General features: G+C 44.5%; 1 protein-coding gene across 1 annotated transcript in view; it reads right to left on the bottom strand.

The window, feature by feature from the left end:
- Positions 1-24,519, bottom strand: part of LOC146830806 (uncharacterized) — an 878,450-nt gene that overhangs the window by 326,523 nt on the left and 527,408 nt on the right. Inside the window, exons 11-12 of the mRNA XM_085604967.1 lie at positions 17,990-18,081; positions 17,763-17,877 (exon numbers count right to left, since the gene is read on the bottom strand). Of these exons, the coding sequence (XP_085461093.1) occupies positions 17,763-17,877; positions 17,990-18,081 (207 nt within the window). The remainder of the gene's footprint in view (positions 1-17,762; positions 17,878-17,989; positions 18,082-24,519) is intronic.

Below are 24,519 nucleotides of genomic sequence, written 5' to 3'. Positions count from 1 at the left end.
CTACAGGCCTATCTCATTCAGGTCGGGTCAGGACAACTACAACAGCCAGAAGAAGGATGTTAGAACCAATGCCTATTTCTTCAAGGGGAATCAACATGACTCAATCAATCAATTAATCAGGGGCTGGTAAAGAGCAGCTACTAACCCGTGAGGGTCTCAAGGCGCTGGGGTGGGGGCTGCTGGTCCTTCTGGGTGTAGGATCATTCGAAGAGCCAGGTCTTGAGGTCCTTCGTGAATTGGGTCAGTGACGCAGATTGTCTGAGGTGGAGGGGCAGGGTGTTCCAGGTCTTGGCGTCGAGGTAGGAGAAGGATCTTCCTCCAGTTTTGGTCGTGTGGATCCTGGGGACGGAGGCTAGAGCGAGTTGGGCAAAATGGAGTTGTCTGGCGGGTACGTGGGATGTGAGGCTTTGTTCAGGTATGCTGGTCCTTCGTCATGGAGAGCTTTGCAGGCATATGTGAGGAGCTTAAGGGTGATTCTCTTGTCGACTGGGAGCCAGTGGAGTTGTCGGAGGAGTTGCGTGATGGAGATGTGGTGGGGGATGTCAAGGAACAGTCTGACTGTGGTGCTTTGAACGTTCTTTTTTTGTGTGCAGATTTAGATTCTGTATATAGCTTTCCCGATTTAGGCCCTTATATAGGTACAATTCACATTGCCCTTATATGGACATAGAAATCCTGCCCTTATTTAGACATTGTCCGTACAAACCAAATACAGGCAAGGCCACCTACATCTGTCCATCCACGTCACAACGTATTCTTGGAAAACCAGACCCTTAAGCCTTTAGGAATTTCCCTCAGCTTGAATATTGATTTCTTCAAGAACTCATTAAGTATGCATGAACATCTATTCCTTAGGGTTTCATTCATGACGTTCCTCTGCCTGACTTTTACGTCAATACTGGCATTCCTAGACATCTTCAAGGTATAAATATACCAGCACTTGCCCTGGCAAATTGCGGTTCCCGGAGAACTATGCGGTTCGCCACGGCAAGTACGGAAGGAGATCGAGTTTCAGCCTGATGCACTGACGCTGCCATCCTCCTCGCAGAGAATCTAGCTCCAGTGCTCTCTGACTTCCCTTGCGGGGGGTTAGACTATCGAGTCCAGAAAAGAGATTCCAACCCCTCTCATTCTCAGGTATGGAGCTGACTAGAACTTAGAGAAACTTTTGGCAACTCTTTGGCTAAACTAAAATATAGCTAGCTATACTTTAGAAACAGCACCTACTTCAAACCTCGTACTGCACTTAGGTTAGGTACACTGGGGTAGAAAAATTTAGAAGAATCAGTTGAGTATCACATTTTAGCATTATGTTATTTATATATGTATTTTGATTAATATATGTCTCAGCTACAAACCATGCTATTGCAGTATTATTTTATCTCACTGCTAACCTTCTACATATTGTATTTCGCAGTCTGTCTTACGATTGTAGCAATTCATATCTCTTGCATGAGAAATAAGACTGTTCAATAAACCCTTTTATCGAAACGCCCGTCTCTCTATTTCTGTGCAAACTCTGTAGAAACGAAGCATGCACGATTGACTGAGTGAAACTGTTATCTATTGTTTCCACGATTCTGAGACTGTTCCAATTCTAAAGGGAAACAAAGTTGTCATGTTTATGCGGTTGACAGAGACTAAGCCCTTCTTGTATATTCGAGAAGTTTCTTGTGACCTCTGAGTTAGCTGGCACACACAAGTAATTAAGTTTAATGTACTCTATAGAGACATACTGACCTCAGTCCCATGTCAAATCTATAGTGTATGTTATTCCAATGCGCAGAGCCAATCAGGGATATAGGAACTACACTACACTGTAGTTTCTTGAGCTGTTTCTGGATGACGCCAGCATAGAGTGCGTTGCTGTAGTTGAGTCTTCTGGTGACTACTGCGTGTGTGACGTCTTTCTGAATTCTGTTGGGATCCATATGAATGTCTTTCGGAGCATACTGTACATTAGTACCACAGCTTTTTCATCAATAACTCCCTGTGCAACCCGCAGCCAAGCCCCACCCTCCTCGTGACCCTGGCCCTGACCCTCCCATCTACAACTCCCAAACCCATCACCATCCCAAATCCAAGGGCCCGCTATCAGAAGGAAGCTCCCCCATCAGCCCCCCATATCCTTTACCCATCACTATGTTGGTGCCCTAGATTAGCACCTGGACTCCAATCATCCATCTGCCCTTGCTTCCATCTACCCTTGCCTCTGTAGAGTTCAGCAAAACAACCAAAAAGTAATGTAGCAGTGCATACAAAACTTCATCAACACATATCAATACATCAACAGCTCTTTAGGTCGCCCTCATTTGAATTTGCTTCAAGAAATCATTCGCCTCTATACCAGTGGAGAATATCCAAAAGCGATCTTTAATAAGAAGTTTTAACTTAGACTGCTGATATATGGCCGCTTGAGCACCAGCTGCTTTAAACAAAGCAATCATGACTTTAAATTAACTCCTACTGCGTGCCGCAGCAGAGGACATACCTGTAACAAGCATTTGCAATGCAATCTGTCTCGCCTTTAGGACCGTATATGTATTTAGCTTTGCAGCACATTAGCCTGGGTGCTGAAACATCTAATGTTCTTGAACATGGAGGGAGAGTAAGCACCAAACTGTGTGACACGCCAGGTATGGGAACACATGGAGAGAAATATTGCCTTTCAGTGGGAAATGGTATAGTCCAAAGCTCTGTTTTAATTACAAAATCAGGGCGTTCAGTGCTCATATCACTAAAAATTCAAGATTTGAAAAAAAATATTATTGTCTATGGGTGCTTGTGGAAGACAATTTTTATGGACTGGAATCTAGAGAATTCTAAAGTGATTCTGGTATTTCACTGACCTCTGTTGGTCATTTTTGATCAAGTAAGTTAAATAGAGGCAGTTGCCAGAAAAATTCAAAAAAGAAAGTATCTCAGCATAAAGCCTTTCTGGTATTTTACTACCTCTACTGATCGTTTTCTATCAAGACAGTTAAATAGAGGCAGTTGAACAAGCAGAAAGCAATTCTGGTATTTTACTGACCTCTACTGGTAGTTTTCTATCAATACAGTTAAATAGAGGCAGTTGAACAGAAATAAAAGCCCCTAGGCAGAAGCAGACAAGTCCTAGGGTAGATCGCCAGAGCCCACAAAGTACATACACATATAAGTATATACAAGAGGTCTCGAATACTCGATCTAAAAATCTGTAGCTTATCCAAGTTTTCCAATACAAACCCCCTTTGTTGAATTGCTTTAGATAGGATATGCTCCTTAACCCTAAAGTCAGAAAAGTTGACTAATATGGTCCGTGGCTGCTTTCGGTTCGAAGGTAGTTGGAAAGGGACCTGATGGGCCTGCATGATAGGCAGGTCTGCAGGGGTATTAATAAGTTCATGCTTTTTTTTACCAAAATCTCAACGAAAGTAGGCCTCTTTACCATCTGGAATACCAACAAATCTAAGATTTGACCATCTTGAATGGTTTTCTAACTTTTGCTCTACGCAAAGAGAGTTTCTTCCCCCATCATCTGCAGCTTTGTGTCGATTGCTCATCATATTCTCTAAATCCGAAACTCTTCGCTCCCCCTTCTCAAATCATTCCGAAATGCAAGTTAGCTTCGGCCCATCTTAGTCATCTGCTCTTGTAAAGATGTAATGGCCAACAGTCATGAATTTTTAGCATCTCTAATTTCGGCTAAAAGGATCGCAAACCAATTATTGGCAGTCATATAGTTTGAAAGAGGGCTTGTGGGCTGGGTATCCATCTTAGACAATGACAGGACCAGAGAGGAAAGTAAAGAGTCCAGAGGCTCAAAAACAGACCCCTCCTTAATGACAGTGACCGTTTCAGCCCTATCTAGCTTTCCCTGCTTTTGGTTACTGTGTAGTGTTTGCTGAATAACTTCGGCTTTACCAGACCCCTCTGTACCCCCATCTCCCACCTTACGGGCATTTATAATTTGCTGCCGCTGTTGAAGAGGCTTAAACATTGGATAACTATGTATTAATGCTACATCAATACCCTCCTCAGACTTTCGGGGTGCCCCTGAGCCTGGACTTGAGGCACCACAGGAGAAGTCCACTGACCAGAGCCACTGTTTGCATATTCTTATATATTAATCTCATTTACTCCCTCCTTAAGAACGACCGACATAGCAATCACCTTTACACCCCTTTAGCTCACAGGGTTCAAAGATATATTCACATCTCGCAGGGGGCCCTCCAATGGCAACATGTAATACACGGTCTAGTCTTTATTAGAATGTACTTGCTTGAGAATGCTTATACATTCCTATTCAATGCTTCCCCTTGAGCTGGCGTTCTGTTCCAAAGCAGTTAGACTGCTTCCTCCTGCTTGGATCGGACCACGTGGTGACGCAGCACATCAGCGTGAGGAGGTCTGTGATGCAACACATCAGCGTGTGGACGTCGGCAGCCATTTTCTTTGGCACAACTGATTGGTTTTCATAGCAACCGACGCGCTTTCTGTTTGAGAGCGCATTTCATGCCCGAAATCTTCAACATTGAACATCGGCGATACACACGCCTACTGTGTATTGCTTCACCCCTCACATCGCGGATCCTCTTCATATTTAAAGGTACTCCTCTGTATTTTACGCTTCATTCACGACGATATACACGCCTGTGGTATATCGCATCTCTCAAAACTCACGCTGTGATGCAACACGTCAACGTGAGGACGTCGGCGGCCATCTTCGTTGTTTTTGGTCCAGTCTCCATAGCAACTGATGCGCTTCTTCGATTAGAGCACAAATGGTTTCCGACGCATGCAGCAACAAGCCACAGCGAGACTAACAGGTGTTGTGTCTCGTTTCACTTCCTGGATTATTTAAGGTACTGTTCTTCATTTTGTCTTTGCTCCACGGCGATATACACGCCTGTTGTATATCGTGCTACACTGATATTTGAACATTAGTGTTCCTCCACGGTGATATACACGCCTTCACCTCACAGTTAATTACTTTTGTAAACTCCTTCAACCTCATCTTTTCCACAGCGATACACAGCTCTCAGCTTACTGTGTTTTGTTTTTGGGGCATTCTCCTCACCTACTATAAATTAGTTGCCCTCTTAACTCCTGTTGTTTTCTGTTTTTCAAATATATTGGGCATATCTAACCTCTTTATTTGTGGGTTTTCTTCTGATTATGGCTGATTCTCACATTTCTGTTGTTCCACCTCCCAATTTCCTGGCACAACCTGGTCCATCTAGTATTCCTTGGGAGGATTGGATCCTCATGTTTGAAAATTATTTAGATGCCCTTGATGGTCAAGACTTTTTAGCCATGAGGAAGAAAGCCCTTCTTATAAGCACATTGGGTAAAGAAGGACAGCAAATTTTTCGCTACCTTCCCCAAGCACTCCAAGCTAACGGCCAAGCTATGCCCGATGAGTATAAAGAGGCCATTTGTAGGTTAGAGGTGAGATATGCCAAAGAGGAGAACTTGATAATGAATGGATACAAATTTTACACCCAACACCGGAAAACAGGGGAGTCTATCGATGAGTTTATATCAAGACTAAGAGAAATGTCAATAAAGTGCAAATTTGGAGCAATGACGGATGAGTTGATTAGAGATCAACTCATCGTCCAATGCAACAACAAGAAAATTCAGGAGCGTCTATGGGCAGAAAAGAACCCCAACCTCAAGACTGCCATTGACCTTGCCAAGGTAGTAGAACAATCCGAAGGCTGCATGAAGGAGTTAGAGAAAAGAAATCTCAATCCTGAAGTGAACGAGATTTCTCTCACTCAACGGCGCATTAAAAATCACTTTTGGTGGCCTGGCCTTGATGCCCAAGTTGTGGATTGGGTTGAGAATTGTTCAATTTGCAAGGAAGGGGAAAAAAGACTCAAGGTGGGTTGCAAATCCAAAAGTGCACATATTGTGAACCCTGGTTTACCCTGGCACAGCATATGACTAGATTTTATCGGTCCCATGGGCGAGTTGCATGAAAGTGACAGGTTTGGGATCGTTGTGGTGGATATTTTTTCCAAATGGCTTGTGGTTGAATTTACTAATGACATTACCACGAGAGAACTATCAAATTCTAGGGTAAACTTTTCAGGGACGAGGGTATCCCGTCCGTTCTTATTACAGATAATGGCACACAGTTGGTCTCTAAAGGAATGCAAACCTTTTTAAAGAATTGTGGAATATCTCACCACCGCACCTCTCTCTATAATCTCCAGGGGAATGGTTTATGTGAGAGGGCCTACAAGGTAGTCAAAGGGATCATTCAAATGGCCTCTACTAATGGTTGTGACGTGCGCAAGATGGTTAATGAGATGCTTTGGGCTTATCGTTCTACTCCACATGTTCTTGGTGATAAGTCTCCTTTTGAATTGATGAGAGGCAGGACCCCTGGCTGTAAACTAGTTCCTCCGTGGATGAAACAGTCACTTTACGTGAGGTTCAATTTCCACCACAGAAACCTGTGAGCATTGGCTGTCGCTTTAACATAGGCGATCAAGTTAAGATCAAAACAGGCAGAATTGAGAGAGCTCTTTCTAAGTTTAAAGGACCTTTCACTGTCAAAAAGGTGCTTGATCATTGTGTCATCTTAAACAATGGTGAGTGTTGGAACTTTCGCCATGTAGCCCTATATCAGAAGAACAGTGGCTATCATGAGCAAAGTGAACATGTAAGTCCTCTCAGCAACAGTGGTTATGTTTTAGCTCAGGATCCAGTGGATGTCACACTTCCTGGAGTTTCAGGTACAGCTCTGGGTGGGGGTGATTCCCTCATTCCCGTAAGTTCTAACCAAATTTCTATCCCTAGCTCAGAGAGCATTGGTTCTTTCCGCTCTCTCAGATGCCGGAAGCCACCTTTGTATCTTAAAGATTTTGTCTCCTAATATGTTTTTTCCTTTGGTCATTCTCTCTCCCCACCCCTTCTCTCCCTCTTTTCTCTTTTCTTCTTTAACGAGTTTTTAATTTTGTTTTTGGAAAAAAAGAAGATGTGTAATACACAGTCTAGTCTTTATTAGAATGTACTTGCTTGAGAATGCTCACACATTCCTATTCGATGTTTCCCCTTGAGCCGGCTTCTGTATTTACCACACAACACCTCAGCATTAAAACAAGAGGGTGACAGTCTCTTCGTGGGACCTTTCTCATGATTAATTCCCCCTAAAATTGCTGAGCGATGCTTATGCTGGGACTCACAGAAACTGATGATGTAGGGGTATGCTGGTATGCTTAATCCAGTATGCAGCCTACAATCCACAACGGTATAAACAGCCTCGTGCAGTAGCCTAAATCAGTCAAAACAGGGGCTTCCAGGCCTCATATCCCTGCCCTGGCCAGCACTCGTAGTCAATTCAGGCACCCAGTCCATGCCAACTAGTCATGGCAAATAGTTCAAGGGACTCAAATCTCTCCCCGCATGTCGGGAGCTGTCTCGCCTCTGGTCATATAAAACAGTCCTCAGGGGTTGAATCGCTCACCACACATTGGGAGCTGCCACTACCTTAAGAGCTTATCAATTAATCTGGGTGCTGGTCAATCCATCTGCATCTGTACAATAGCCAGTGAAATCCTTCTGGTGCCGTCAATAGCAAGCGCCAGCTTCCCTTAATCCGCCGTCCAGCGTTATTCACCCGCCCTGTACTAAGCACCATCTTGGATGTGTGGCATTTATGCCGTGTGGCGAGGGCCAGTGGCAAAAGAGCAAAGTGAGATGGAGTCTTAGCAGTGCATGACGGGGGTGCACTTCCTTTGAACCATTTCTAAATACAATTTCTTGTGTCTCAATTAGAAGTGTGTTTCAGAATGATCCTTTGCCCACTATCGGGGTGTGTTAAAACATTCGCAGAAATTACATTATTGCAATGGGTGCAATTACCACATCTTAATACCTCTTTTCTAGCTTTGTTGTGTGGCCTCATACTATGGGTTTTCAAAATCTTTTAGATTTCTTGACCTTTGGTAGCCAAACAACGATTTTCCGAAATAAAGATCTCCAAAATATGTCTCACTATGTAGAATTTCCACCTCTTAAAAATGATGTTCTTAATTTTTTTTAAACTAGTCGAGAACTTCAAAACAAATGTGAACCTTGTTTGTGACTGTTTGGGATGTTGCACTAACATAGGCTCCCTGCTTTTTGTTTGTAGTATTGTTATAGAATCTTGTATCACCATTTCGGTGTTTCCTCATTTGGTAAACCCCTCAGCATACTCATCTAGAGGTTGTGTGTGCACTCAAGGTTTGTTCAGATGTTATTTGTTTAATGCTCAAGAATTGACAATATGAAAGCTGTCTTTTCAGTGCTGTTGGATGAAAACTGGAATACAACAAACTGTTGTTCATACGAGTACTTTTACGGAACACTCTGGTTTGCAGTGATCCACTCTGTTTATATATTTAAACATCTACAAACGGGATCTTATGTTTTTCTATATAATATGTGAATTTAATGTTAGGATTTCTACTGTTCAACAGAGCAATGTTTTCTTGTAAACCTTGATGAGAACCTGACCACCTTATGAAGATATAATCTATGTATATTAAATACATTTTTAAATGTCGTTTTCACATGTCACTGTTGTAAATGTAATCAGATCCAAATTTGGCCATGACAATATTAGTGCAGGTAGGAGCCCCAGTAAAACCCATTGACATGCTTTTTTTAAAAGAAATAACTTCCGTGTCATTCAAAATAACAAAGATATAAACAAAAATGCAAGAGCTCAATGAGCAACACCTTGTTGGTTTGTAAATCCCTGTGTATCGACAAAGCTCATTCAATAGCCACAATTCCACCCTGATAGGAAATGGCTGTGTACTAAGCATTGACATTTATGGTACATAACCAAATTTCTTCAATTTTATTAGTATCAAACTTGGACAGTTTGTGTAAAAAATAGGTTATATCTTTCACATATAAATGCATGGCCTGTGCAACAAGTTGAAGAAAGTAATCAAGGTATTTCACTAAAGGTTAATGAATGGAGCCAAATGCCGCTACAATCAATCTAAAGGGAGGGTCAAACAGGTTCTTGTGAATGTTTGGGAACATGTAGAGTTTTGGTCTTTCAGCAACAGTCGTCGGCATGAAGTGCTTTGGTTTTTCAGAGAACGCTTCCAGCTCCATGGCCTTATTAAAGATGTCAATCAAGGTTTTCTGGAAGAACTGCATAGGGTCACCCTCCAATTTTATGTAGATTCTCTCATCATTAACATGGGGCCACACTCTGGATTCATAAAAATGTCTGGTCATTACCACCAATCCACCTCTTTTATCTGCTTGCAAATACCATTTGTTTTCATTTTCAGCTAAAGACTTCAATGTATTCCATTCCATTTTAGATAAAGTGGATTGAGTTTTTTGATTAACTTCAGTTTTGTTTAAATCTTGGGATACCAGGGTTTCAAATGTGTCCAATACTTTGTGAGAAATTGACATAAAAGTGTCACTGGATCAAACTATACCTAGCTGACGAGCCCAGAATAAAGGTGGTTTGCTTGTAATCCGGCTGATGGAGGACCTGGCCTGGCACTTCAGATTTGACTGTTCCCACTGGAGCAGGGTAAAGGCTGATTTGCATATGGCTGGATCCAAACTGAGGTGGCATGGTGGGTGAAAAATGGTGGATTGTGATGTGGCATGAGCAATCGCCAGTGGCTGAGATTAATTCAAGCATTCCATCCACCACTGATATGCCCAGATGAGGGTCCAGTGCTCACTGTGCCACTAGAATCAAGCTATACCTGGTGGAAATGAAGCATTCCATCTATCACTTTTTAGGTCTCGCCTGACCCAGTGCATGCGCTGGTCTGGCGAGACTTATTGAGAGGGCTCCAAAAAGTGCTACCAGGCCAGCCTAGAGCTACAGTGCAGGTGCGTGGGCGCGCACGCCGCGCTTAACCGCTTTGATGTTTGATCGCGATCACTTTCTCTTTCGCGGCCGCACGGCTGCTTGGCATAGCCAATAGGTCTCGCTTTTGGGACCTTATAAGTATTTAGTTATGCAACTGTTGCATGGCTAAACACTTATAAGGTCTCAAAGGCGACACCGATTGGCTATGTCAATGCTTGTTTGTATATTTTAGTCACTCCTAGAAGATTGGTATACTAACAGATTTGTTGAGACCTTGGCTGGTGCTTGTTTGGTAGAAATAAATCACATAGAAAAGAGACTGCCACAATCACATAGAAAAACAACAAAGTATATTGATGGGTTTATACAATGCAATAGCAAGTAAAAATGAGAAAGCTCAGAAAGCTGAATTAAGTAGGCCAGCTTTGAAGGGAATCTTTGGGAAAGAATGAAGAGCCCATAGATAACACACAGAAGTTTTACCCTGTACTTAGCAGCAGACAAACAAAGATAGGTACGTTGAAGCTAATCATCATGGAGCACTCAAGAAGCTCCAAAGAGAGTCACCTATGGTAAAAGGTCAGGCCATAACAACCACAACAAATGCACACGGTTACGTCAAATATTTAAGTATTAAATATTCCCTTTCTAACAGACGAAAGCATGATAATTCAGCAAGAGTTTATGATGTACATGGAAAAGTTAAGCCTAAATCATAGGTTTCTGCCCATCAATATTTATAATTCAATTGTGAAGTGTATCAGTGTGAGACATCTGTTAGGTGGTGCAAACAAAATGGAAAACACAGTAACCCTTGTACGTTAGACAAGGAAAACCACTGGCCTACAACAACAGTCACTTAGTTGAACAAACTAGCATTCTTTACTGAGAGTATTCCTAACACCTGGTTCAAAGTCAATGTCTAGTGGCAACTTTAATCCTAGTGTTCCAACTTAGCCTCCTGGTAAATCGTCAAAGGCCAACCGCCAATCTTTGAATTTAAAACATGATCATTTTGGGCCCTTATGATCTGATGAAACTTGGCATGTAGCCAATGTACAAATCTGCACAATATTCTCAATTAGGGTAATGCAATCTAATTATTAAGACATGTTCATATATATAAAGACATCCGTTGAAGTGACATTACATGTACTGACTTTTGCCTGCCCCAAAGGCCTTACTAGAGCTAAGAAACAGGCATCACATAGGCACTATAGATTCATTGTAAGAGTCCATGGGAAAAGCGGTTGCTAAATTTAGGACTACTAAATTGAGAAAAATCCTAATTTTAAGACTTTCGGTATTCACAGAAGGCATTTAGGAGTCCTAAAGTTAGGAGTCCTAACTATACTACTACTAAACTGAGAAAAATCCTCATTTTAAGGCTTTCGGTAGTCACAGAAGGCATTTAGGAGTCCTAAAGTTAGGAGTCCTAACTATACTACTACTAAACTGCGAAAAATCCTAATTTTAAGACTTTCGGTATTCACAGAAGGCATTTAGGGGTCCTAAAGTTAGGACTCCTAACTTCTGTGAATACCGAAATGAGTAAGTGCCTTCTGTGAATACCAAAATGAGTAAGTGCCTTCTGTCAATACCAAAATGGTAGTAAGTTTAGGATTTTGTCTTAAGTTAGTTCTGTGAATCGGGCCCATTGATATTAGTGCGGATGAGCCAATCACATTTTTCTTTGCAAAACATCAAGTGGGATGTCTTCAGAAGACCTTGGACACTGACCAGCTGGGGGAATATTTTCAAAATATTTTTTAAAAGTTGCTAGACCATGTAGCAAGGGTTGTTGATTATACTCATTGCCTCCTTGGACTACCAAAACAAATTATTATTACCCACTTCTGATTTATTTTTAGCCTTTTATATTATCATTACAGGGGAACAATTACCGATAATGCATCTACTGATTATTGCATTTCATTTGCAACTTTGCAAGTAAAGTGTTTGATGCAATTCTTAAAGAAATTGAACTCCAAATCCATGCCTTCTCCACTGCTCTTTCTAAATGTTGAAATCAGTACCAATCTCCTCCTAGAGTAAATCGCTTCTAAATTCTTACCAAAAGTTGATAGTCACTTCCAGTGCTTTGCACACTAAAAGTATTGTTCAGTTCGTCAACAACGCAGGATTAAATGTTTTGAATGGCAGATTTGAAGAAGATCAGCCACCCAAAATCATCATATATTGTAGGGCACTAGTAATGGAATATATTACTCATCCAATTTACAGGTCTCGGAATGTTTTAAGTAATTCCGACAGCGGAGGGTCAGTATTACCCTCAACCAGCTGTATTCTACTGTCTACACTGGAAAACTCCCATGGAGGAGTTTACCTAATGCTGTGTTTATGAAGACCATGGGTCCTCAGAAATACGATAGGATGCAAACCTACAGTTTATATTAGACGCCCTGTGGAACAATGGGGAGGTCGCAATTTTGGATGAATTTTGTGGCCCAGAATGTGGCTTCCCCTTATATTTGTAAGACTTTATTGAGGACCAGTCCTGCTGCAGGTTAGGGTGCGAAAAACCGTCTCCACTTCCAACTTATATCGTATTCGGGGAGGCAACACCATCATATATAAAATACAGGGAAACTGTCATCAAGAGTTAAGAATATTAAAACAACCTAAAGTGTGGAATTATGCAGCACCTTAAAACAGATTCCAGAAACTTGAAAGTTTCATTAATTAAACCAAAGTACAAAGGTGAAGTAGGAGATAAAATGAGAAAATCTTGACAAAAGATGGTTGGTGTTGCACTTTAAAATAAAAAGCCATGACACTGGGAAATTCAGGCTTTAGACTTCTATTAGGCAAAGGTTCTTAAGTAAGTAAAAATTCACCAGTTTGCCGTCTGTTGGGAGCACTTTGGAAATCCTACGATGTTAAATAATTTGTACCCTTGCCAACTCTTGAAGAATATTGCATCATTTAATTCCCAAAGCAGTCCCACTCCCGGAGGAGGAAGTCCACCTCAGAAGGCGAATCAGCTTCATCTGAACCAGAGATCACAAGCACCTCCAAGGATCATACATGAACAGAGGAAAGTTGGCCAAAGACAAAGACTAACCGAAAGAGGCTGTTAAGAGCAACAAAATGACCAAAAACTATGAGAGAGGAGTTAGAGGAAAAGGACCTTGCAGAGCAACCAGATACTGAAGGCGAGAGGTGAGACTTGACTGATTCAAAACAACCTAAAAGAGAGAGGAACATCAACCACAAGTATTCAGGTCCCAATTGGACCTATCTTGCAAGGATTGACATTGAATCTGATGACTGACTGACTGACATTGACAAAAAACCTTGAGCTCTAATTCTACAACACAAGGGGCTCAATTTATGCAGGCCGCTGACTGAAGTCAAAAAAGGGACGAATAACGAGTTAGGGTAACAGTTAGAGGATCTTAGAGCCTTAGGCCTCCAGTTGACGCAGAACAAAAATCCCTATAGCCTTCAAGATAGGGTAGCAACATTAAGGTAGTGATAGAACGATTAGTAGCGTCTTCTGAAGTAACAACTTATTTGCTTGATTTGATTTAAGCTAACAAGGCCCTGCGACGCTGAACAATTCTCCTTGTAGTTTTGGCAGTTGCTCTTTCTGTTTCTGTGCGTGGGGGGATGTTAGATGTCCATCTACCGGGTGGAAATGTTTCTTGTATTCCTGTAAACACAACAATTAAACCTCGTTTTTAGCCAAAAGGTGCATGGAGGTAACATCTAAGATGTTCCTTATACTGAAGGTGTTTAAGCAATAATGTCTACTTTCAAATGTGAGCACCCTGAAGGTGTTTATAGTTATAATGTCTACTTTCAAATGTGAGCACCCTGAAGCTGTTTATAGTTATAATGTTTACTTTCAAATGTTAGCTGAGTATGCGAAAATCATGCAGGTCAAGTTTGTTCCTATCTCCTGGCATCCACAGCTGAGGGAATTGCCTATTTTCATCTACCTTTGTCTTTTTCATGTTCTGTTTTCTTAATATGTTCTATCAACAAAAGTCTATCAAGCCGTTCTATACTGACTATGACAAGCCCTTAGAAAATGTACCAATTGTAAGAGATGTAAATGTGTATTTGTTGTCTCCTAACATGCTTATGATTTCTCAAAGGCGTTTAAACCAAGGGATCAGCATGAGCATATGATGAAATTCTTTATTCCTGTGACTACCACGAGTGCTACTAACCAAAGCATGCAGGACTGAAAAATTGGCAAAGAGGAAAAGTTTTTTGTAGAGGAGCTGAATGGAAGGATATGACTAGATGAAGAGAAAGGGAGCAAGGTTAACAAAGAACACATTATCAAAAAGGGAAAGTACATTTTGAAGGAGCCACCCCTAAGATTGAGGGGAATGAGACTGTCGAGATAGTGGGCTGGAGTGAATGTGAACATAGTTACCTAGAGAAAGGAAGAACCTTTTCTGAATTGGAGATGAGTATCTAGGGGATATATTATGTGTGTGGTAAATCTGCTTATTTACAGTTAACACATAATTGGGTAGGTTGTTGTTATGCATCTTTAGTCTTTCCTAGAAGCTATCATACTAATGAGTTAGATATACCAATGGACCGTTACATAAAAAGGAGTAAGTAAGACTTTAAGCAGATCCTTAGTGCTATCTTTGAAGTATTAATACCCTCAGTAGGAGTTGCATTAAATCATGTTAAGATTAGAAACCTGTCGACCTTAGTAGATGAACTTGCCACTAATACTGCAGGTGCTTCAACTGGCATTAATAAAGAATTGCATGCTATGAGAGCTATGATTATGCATGGCAATAACTGTATTTGAACAGAGAGGTGCCTAGGTATACTGAAATTGCTTTTAACTCCTCTTTTGATTATACTAATTGGTGTTGCATGTTTGATCTTTTTACTAAAGTTTTGCAAAAGAATTTCATAAAGCGAAGGGTTAAATTATGGGTTTAAGAAGCTGTCAGCAACAAGAGGAAGAAAAAGAATTAATGTAAAAGTTGAAGAGGTGCAAAGTGAACTCTACGACAATATAAACGATTTCGGAGAATCGAAAGAAAAGAACCCCAAGTTGATGAAAGCTGTGTTGTAATAAAGATGTAGATGTGATGATTTAGAAATTATTGGCGGTGTTGTTAACATTGTTTTACCTGTTCTCAAGCTTCTAATGCATTTGAAATTGAGCTTGTGCTAACATAAACCGAGATTGTGCTGTCTTCCATTTTGAAATGACATTGCGATACACCACCTGATCGTTGTTGGTGTTGCCTTTGTTCTAATAAAGAATTGTGAGCTTTACACGGAAAGACTGGAGCTTTCCCAGTCTTTGAGGCTAAGATGTACCTCACCAAGGACAACCCACCTGTCCCAGACTGCTTTGCATACAGTGTTACGACTCACACCACCTGAATAGACTCTGAGAACCTCAGAATCAAATGTAATAGTGTTATGAGAGAATCCTCAAATTTATTTTGTAGTAAGATGTTTCTTGTCGCCTGTTCCTCATTGGTGCATATCCTAGGAACCATGTATTTGTGTAGTAATATGTAATTTTTTTTGTCTAAAGTCCTTTAAAAGGACTCGTTTTTCCTCTGCTTAACGGAACCCTTTTTGCAACTCTTAATAGGTTCATCTATGTTGGATTCACTATAGAACTTTACTGAGTTCTTTGTATTTATGATCTGGATCCTTTTGTGCCAACTTTATCAATGATATATTTAATGTATTATGCCTTATTCATTCTTTATATAAACCCTTAAAACGTTGGCCTATGTCTGTCATTCTTACTGAGAATTGTATTGCTTTATTCTTAAATTAAAGCTCCTATGTATCAGAGACGGGTCCGATGGGGAGTACGCTGCCGGTGTGAGCAGTTGGAGCGTTCTTGGTGAGTTCATTGTGCGACGGATTTCCACGCCGACAATGTAGGATCAATTATTGCTTTGATTTGATCAAAGGAAATGCAAAGAGGTTAAGGCAAAAGGCAGAGGTGGTTTGTTCTGAAAGTTCAAACTTTTTCTAAAAAAAGACTGCTTTTTATCAATTGAGCTCTATGTCTCTGCCTCTTTTGTGCCTTTGGTTCATACGAATGTATAGTAAGGGCTTGCATGACTAGCGACAGGTACTAATATTGATAGTGGGTCAGGGGGAAGGAGAAATAGGCTATGGTCTGTAGCAGTAGAAGACCATAGAAGCATTTCCCCTCGTCATTAAGGAGGGCCCCTTTGAGTAAAGGGTTTAAATTAAAACGAATGCAAAATAATGCTGAAAATATGTGCTTGGGTGTCAAATGAAAAAAGAACAATTGATGGACGGAATGCTGAACAATGTCAAACATTCAGTCAAGAGATCTGGGCCTAAATCCATCGTTTATTTGCTCCCCGTGCCATTTCAGTTTAGATCTAACCATATGCAAATCAGTCTTGACCCTGTTCCCCATGGGAACAGTTCAGCCCAAACTGCCAGCCCAGGTCCTCCATGGACTGGAAACAAGCATCCTAGGACCGGTTTCGGGGTATCACCCCTCCTCAGCCAGGTTAGCTTGACTTCATGTGGCATGCAGAGCACGGGACCCACGTCTGGGCATATCCATCCCACTTGGGGTGACAGTTGCAAAAAGAACAACTGATAGACAGAATTCAGAAAAATTTCATACATTCACCCCAGAACAGAGATCTGGGCCTAAATCCATCCTTTTCTTTCTCCCCATGCCATTCCAGTTTAGACCAAGCCATTTGCAAATCAGTCTTGACCCTGGTCCCCATGGGAGCAGTCCAGCTCAAACTGCCAGGCTAGGTCCCCTCCGGAAACAAGCATCCTGGGACCGGTTTCAGGGTATCACCTCTAATCAGCCAGCCTAGATTGACTCTAGTGGCATGGTGAGCATGGTACCCACGTCTGGGCTATACCTGGTCCACTCGGGGTGACAAATGCAAAAAGAATAATTGATGGACGGGATGTTGAACAATGTTAAACGTTCGACCCCAGTACAGAGATCTGGGTCTAAATCCATTGTTTTTTTGCATGACTTGCATATTGCTGGGTCCAAACTGGGGTGGCTTAGTGAGCAAAAGAACAATGGATTAAATCCAGATCTCTTGACTGAGGGTGAGTGGTTGAAAAGTTTAAGCACTCCGTCCATCATCTTCTTGGGTTTGCTAGATGCCAATCACACACAGCAAATGGCTGGCTCTTTTTCACCCACACCAACATCCTTGCTACCTCATGACAGTAGAGCAGTGGCTGGAACAGAAAGTAAACTGTTTACCTTCTGTATTTTCCACACTCTGGCTTTCCCCTTTGGTTCACATGAGCAAGTACTGGCAGTCAACCCAGTGCATGTCTGTTGAGAAGTAAGATACTCAACACATTCCAGTCGTAAGATGCACCTTGTGTGTTAAGCCCATCCATCCCACTGACAATTGTTTTACACACACAATAAGTACAGGATGTTCATCAATGCCTTCCCATTATTCATCAAATGTACATGTGTAATCGGTATACTCCAGTGTTATAATGCAAACTTCTCCTCTTCTGTTATCAAATTGACACTGTGGTTTGCTGTGCTCTGGAGTGTGAATCTGACATTCAGAAGTATTAGGAACCCCACAATGAGGCTAGTGTCACACGTGGTTTATTTATATGTGGTTGCACGGTGGGATAATGCAACCTCTGCCGGGATCTGTGCTTGACCCCCGGGGTAATGTGTTACAGTCACAGAAGCTACCCAGCCTTTCACCCATCAGATTGACAAGATAAGATAAGTTACCTATCTGTTGGGCTACAAAAAACATTTCTTAACTGTCAATAGTGCTAAGGCATCCCTGTGGGTGAAGGTGAGCTCCACAAACACACCTTTTCCGTGACGTCATGTATGTATCAAGCTGTATACCGCTCAAAGCAAGCTGTAAGGCAGAGGAGTGCTCTACATTTCAGGACTTACCTCAGGAAAGACGTAGGGGTTCTCCTCCGACCTCTCTAATCCTGCTGCAATGCCGAGGGCCGTCCAGGAGATGGTAAAGATGAGATTTAAAATCAACTTAATGGCGATGTTCTTCCTATGAGAAGCGCAGAAAGGAAGATGACACGTTAGGGCCGGAAGAGACGGCTGCCCTGGGCCTGGCTGGTGGCTGATAACTGCATCTCACTAAGGAGAGGGTGAAAACTTACCTTCCGAAGCGCCTCCACTTTATCTCAATGAGTTTCTGGATCACAGGATGCATGATAATGTCCAGCTGGTGAGTTTGAACAATCACTTCCAGCTAAAGCATGGAGACAAAAAAGATGAGGATGATAAGACAATAATGAAATCTCGCGATGACAGCTCCAGTTCAAGCACCGCTGCAGATAGCTTGATAAGGCAGGGCAGGCGTTATGCATCAATGCCGTAGCAGCTCCCACGACCCGCGTGAACAAGGCCTCACTGATTTATCTGTCTGCCCTAGTCCCTGTTTATGAAACGTGACGCTGATATGAAACGTTCGATATGATATTACATGCCTTGTGAAAAATGCACGACTCAGCACCTGATGTAAGCAGAGTGGCACCCCCTTCAACTACAGCAGCCTCTGTGTGCATTGCAATCTTAAGATAGGACCGCATATCATGACCTATATTGCCTTATAATGCACGGCATGGACTACACCGGGATAGCACCTGGATATAATATCCATTGACAAAGCCAACAGGTTACATAGCTCAGAGAAAATCCATTCACACATTTACATAAAACATATAAGTACACATATGCAGAGACAAACAAACAAAACATAAAGGCATCCATGTCCATGCATAGCAACACACCTACAGAAATCTATGGCCACACACATCAGTGCACTGACAAAGGCATCGCCAACAAACATTTACAGATGTACAGACATTCTAGGCCTGCGGGCTCCAATGAACACAGGCGGCCTGACTTACAATGGCCACACACAGACTGCACAGAATTATTAGATATACATGTACCCGCTCACACAGGACACAGTCACACAACCAAGTACACAGAACACATGTGGACTCTCTCAGAAACGCACATCACACTATCTGCCAATCCTAGTTGTATACTGCATATACATACAGTCCTAATTACATTTTCCGTTCTAGACATACATTTTGGTGGTTACATTGTGCTTTCAAATTAATATTTATAGATTTTGGATCACAGTAGATAAAGCTCGCACTTTGTTGTACTCTGCTGGTTCATGAGATGTTTTGCTGTGCTTAAGATAGACGATATTTTGCCTCTGATAATACATATCTGCAATGGACTCCAAGGACTGGAAGAGTACTCCCTTAAAAGGAATGCCTTGTTGGTATACACAGGCAACTGCACTGAAATACCATCAAAACAAAACATCTTCAACCAGCTACACATGAATGAAACCAGTAGATGCCTTTTGAAGAATGCTGTGAATAGGAGAAACCCCAATGCTGAAGCACATTGCCATACCCAACAAGCAATGGCAAAGCCGATACGCCTGGAGTTGGCCACCAGCCTTTTGGCTTTGGTAAACCTTACTTTGCTCTCGCATGGTTCTTGCAAACCGTTATTGTTTGTAAGCTGCCATCCCCTTATCTTTGTGTTTACAAAAATGGCTTGAAGTAAAAATATTTTCTTGGTCTCAAAAAAGCACAAATTAAAAGTAGTCCACAGCAGTGAAGGGGACTACTTTGTGTGTGGATGTGTTCTTTGTGAAAGGGTGTATATATGTACACATGGATCACAAGCCCTTAGACGCGGCACCGGACTATGGTGACCCATTTAATTGATGTTTAGAAATATAAATACTGTGGGACAGATTATTGTGTCAAGAAAATTAGGGACAAAAATATTGGGAAGGTAAGCGTATAAAGATAAACAAAGTTTTACAATAAATAGCACCACATGTATGTACCTTGACTACACATATATCTTCAAGGTACGTAGATGTGGAGTTAAGAACAGTAAATCTGTACTTACCTATTTGTACTTACCTTCTTCATATTTTGGTCCCCAATATTTTTGACATAATATTCTGTCCACACAATATTTTTGTTTCCGATATTCTTTCATTGATCCTATTACTACTATACACAAGTGTTCAGTGGGTTTCATTTTTTTGGGCTGAGCAATTGCCCTACTATGTATGCTGCAGTGGGTGGAAGAAAAATGCGAATAACACTAATGGATTACGTCTGGCTGAAAACCACTATAAATACCTATTTTACACATTTTTTTTAATTGACATGTGTTTATTAGGGTTTTTTCATGGAATGCATTACAAATAAGAATCATCGGTATTATCATAAGTTCTTGTACTACGGCACAGCATAACATTAGGGATCTATAGGGAAGTTAGCGTGTGTATGTGCTGTAGTCCGTCAGTGGCTCATATCCCTCGTGGTGTCTTGAGAGACTCGTCTTCCCAGTGGTCGGCTCCGTCTGGCCCCCATGTTCGCCGACCTAGTCGTGTCTACATTTTCGGCCTCGGTCGGGGGACGGTCGCCCCTTCCTATCGAGGTCCGAGCTGCGGTCCCCTCCCTCCTGGATTCCCTGTCATGTCATGTAACTACAAACAACTGTGTTGAAACCGCTAACTGGGGCTCTCGCTGCCTACGGGGCGGCTTGAACAGGGCTCTTGGGTAGGGGAGGGGTCTCGTAACCAGGTAGAGTAGGGGAGGGAGGGAGGTGATGGGGAGAGCATGGGGGGAAGAGGGAGTGCGGGGTCAGCAGACGAGAGAATCTCGTGGTAGATTGGGTATGGACCAGTGGTAGGTGTGTGTGGCGTGTCCCGGGTATCCCTGGGTGGGGGGGGGAGGCGGATCCGCTACCTGACCTTAGGCGGGGGGGTCGGGTTCATACGCGTTCTCGCGTCTAGGCATGTTGTCTGCCTTATGGGTCGCCTGTGTCTCTTGTCGTATCGGGGCCACCGGGGGGGGCCACTGGAGCGTGGGGGGCGGAATGTGTTAGGTCTAGGGTTTCCCCCGTTGCTCCCGTTTGCTTAAAAAGGATGAGGAGCTGAGCCCACTCCATAGATATCGGGTGTTTGCGGGCGCCGTTCGCCTCCTCCTCTCGCAGTAGCTCCTCCTCTGCTGCACCCCACTTGAGCACCGCGCCAACCCATGCCTGGCTGGAGGGCCCCTCCGGGGCCCTCCAGTACATCGCGATGTTCCTCTTCGCGAGTAGAAGGGCCAGGGAAATGAACTTCCCGGATACCTTCGCGGATTTTCTCCTCGGGGTCATCCCCAACGCGCATTCCTCCCATGTGGTGGCGGGCGGGAGGTCGGTCGTCTCCTGAAGGGCTTGGCGTACTCCCCCCCCAGAAACATTGTATGGACGGGCAGGCCCAGAACATATGTTTGAAATCGGCGTCTACTTGGTGGCATCGGGGACATTCGAATCGCGTATCGGGGTAAAACCGGTGGAGCCTGTCCGGGGTGAGGTATGCCCGGTGTAGGATATTAAATTGGATATTTTTAAAACGCGCATTCCTGGACACCTTTTTAGGAGATTCCAGGGCTTTACGCCATTCCGCGTCGTTGAATACTCTGCCGGCGTCGTTTTCCCACGCTTCTCGGAGTTTGTCTAGGGAGACGTCTGTGAGCTCCCGGATCGCTTTATATAGCCAGGTGATGAGGTGGTTGCCCGCCCCCATCCGTAGCACTGTGTGCAGCACCGGGTGTGTCGGTGGTTCCCCATCGCGTGTATGCCAGAATTGGCCGCTACTCTCCAGCAGCTGTCTGTGTGTCAAGAACTGCCCCTGAGGGAGGTCATGCCACTCCACCAGCTGTGCGTACGTCCGCAGTTGTCCCTCTTGGAACAGTGCCTCCATCTCAGTGACCCCGTGCTCCGTCCACACCCGGAGGGCCTCCGCAGTGTAGTATCCGCTCCGTCGGGGGAAGCCCACAAGGGGGAGCAGAGGGGAATATATCGGCTGGCCCCTCGACATGCGGTGTATCCGCATCATGCATCTGCGGGCTATAGCAACCTGGAGCGGGTGTGTACGTGCCGGTTTGGAGCCCGGCATGAGCAGCCGGCGGATCATCGGTAGAGGAAGTTTGCCGCCCTCCGTGATCGTTTCCCCCACCTGTCCCTCCGCCGTCCAGTGTGACAGCCACTGGAGCTGCGCCGCGAGAAAATACGATTCAAAGGATGGCGCTCCCAGGCCGCCAGCGGTCGTGGGGAGGTACAGTGTACGCAGCGCCACCCGGTGGCGACCGCCCCCCCAAATCAGGGTCGTCAGCAACGTGTCTAGCTCCCGGAAGAAAGAACGTGGCGGTATGATGGGGAGATTCGCGAAGTAGTAGAGCATCCTTGGGACCATGATCATTTTTGCCAGAGCGACGCGCCCTATAGGGGCTAACGGCAATGTCTTCCAGAACCCTACCGCCGAACGCAGCCCTGTCAGCGCTCTCCGGTGGTTCCCCTCAAAGAGGTCACTGGGGGAGTGATATAGGCGTACCCCCAAGTATCTGGGGGCCGTCCCGTCCCATCGCAACGCCCGATCGCCCAACGTGATCTCTAGGGGTTCCGTGCGGGCGCCCAAAGGGAAGATGGACGATTTCTCCCAGTTGACCCGGAGTCCCGAGAGTTCCCCGTATTCTCGCAACGTTGCCCAAATGGGCGTGAGGTCTGCCGAGATATCGCGGACATATATCAGGAGGTCGTCCGCATATAGTGACACACAGTGGGTAACGTCCGCTATGGGTATCCCCCATGCGTCCCCCTCCCGTCGTAGTCGTATTGCCAGAGGCTCCATGGCTAGGGCGAAAAGGAGAGGAGAGAGGGGGCATCCCTATCTAGTTCCGCGGGTCACCGGAAACGGCGCCGATATGAGTTTGCCGAGTCGCACTCTGGAGGTGAGGCCGTTGTACAGCAGGTGGGTGTAGGCCAGTAGCGTGGGCCCCACACCTACGAGCCGCAGAACCTCAAAGAGGTACGGCCATAGCAGGGTATCGAACGCCTTCTCCAGGTCCAGGATCAGACATGCCGCCCGGGGATATCGTTCTTTTGTCTGATCCTGAATGTGGAAGAGGCGACGCAAATTATGTGAGGTGTTTCGCCGGGGAACGAATCCACACTGGTCCGAGTGGACCAGTGCGGGAAGAATTTGGCGATAACGATCCGCTAAGATTTTCCCGAGGATCTTGCAGTCCGCGTTCAAAAGTGTTATCGGCCGATAGGACGCCGGGAGCTCGGGGTCTCTATATGGCTTCAAGAAGGTCACTAACATCGACGTCCGCATCGAGTCCGGGAGCATTTGGCGGGTCACCGCCTCTTCGTATATGGAGACCAGCCGCGGCGCTAAGATCATCGCAAACGTGTGGTAGTACTCGACCGGGAATCCATCCATGCCCGGTGCCTTCCCGCGTGCCAGAGCTTTAATCGCTTGTTTCACATCGACCGGTTTGAGTTTCTTGTCGAGATCTTTTCCGATCTCGGGGGGGATCCGGGGTAGAATCAAGCCATCCAGGAATCCGGTAAGGTCTCCCGAGGGCTCGTCCCGGGGGGAGCGGTACAGGGTCGCGTAGTACGTGCGGAAGACGTGTAGGATATCCGTCTGTGTACTTTTGAGTTGCCCGTCCGGGGCCCGGATTTCAGTGATTGGGCGCGACACTGTGTCTTGCTTGGCTAGCCAAGCCAGCAGGAATCCCGCCCTATTCCCCTCCCTATGTGTCCGAGCTGCATATGCTCGAAAGTTATATTTGCGCAGATCTCGCATCGCCGAGGCATGGGAGGATTTGGCCGCTGAAAGTTGCGCCGCAGTGGCGGCTCCTTGGTCTACTCGCCTTGAGAGTTCCGCGAGCCGGGTCTCCGCCCCCTGCAGTGTCCTATCTAGCATTCTTCTGACCCCCACTACCTGTTGAATGCAGTGGCCTCTGGCGCTTACTTTGAACGCATCCCATTCAAACGATCGTGCGGTCGCCGTGTTATCGTTTTGTCTAAAGTGGCCTTGCATAAAGTCCTCTAGGCTTTGGCGGAATACCGGGTCTGTCAGGCATTCTCGGGGCATCCTCCATGTTGGGATTGGGGGGTGTCCACCTGAGGACCGCCGTGTGTGCGTCGTGATCCGACACTACTCTACCTAGGTAGTCCGACTCTTGTACCGAGGATAGGAGCGACGCGGAACATAGGAATCTGTCTAGTCGGACCCTCAGATCGTGTGGGATCGAGTGAAAGGAGTACAGCTTCGTGGTGGGATGGCGTGCTCTCCAAATGTCGGTCAGTCCCCATCTGTCTGCCCAGTTGCGTAGGTCCGTGGCTTGTTTGTATGCTGGCGAGTGGGCCTGTGGCGGGTGTGAACGGTCGAGGTGTGGATCCAGGGTGCAATTGAAATCCCCTCCCAGAAGCCATGGGACCGATGTGTGGGGGGCCAATGTGTGGGTGAGCTTGCCCCAGAAACTCTCCTGCTCTGTGTTAGGGGCATATATACTCCCTATCATCAGTTGTCGGCCCTCTAACAGTCCCGTCAGTAGTGCATAGCGGCCCTCTTTATCCACAAGTCTGTTTTGCTCTTTAAAGGGTACCCCCGGTCTGATCCAGACGAGCGCACCCCTAGCGAACGCTGAGTAGGTCGTGGCACAAATGATGCCTCGCCATTTTCTCTGTAGTCGGTCCACCTCCCCTGCCGTCAGATGTGTTTCTTGTAAGAGTGCTATCTGGGCTTTTTGTCGCTTGATGTATGCATAGACGGAATAACGCTTGCGGGCTGTATGCA

This window comes from Triturus cristatus, chromosome 5_1 (genome assembly GCF_964204655.1).
Source record: "Triturus cristatus chromosome 5_1, aTriCri1.1, whole genome shotgun sequence".
Lineage (NCBI taxonomy): Eukaryota > Metazoa > Chordata > Amphibia > Caudata > Salamandridae > Triturus > Triturus cristatus.
This window is presented reverse-complemented; position numbering and strand designations above follow the sequence as displayed.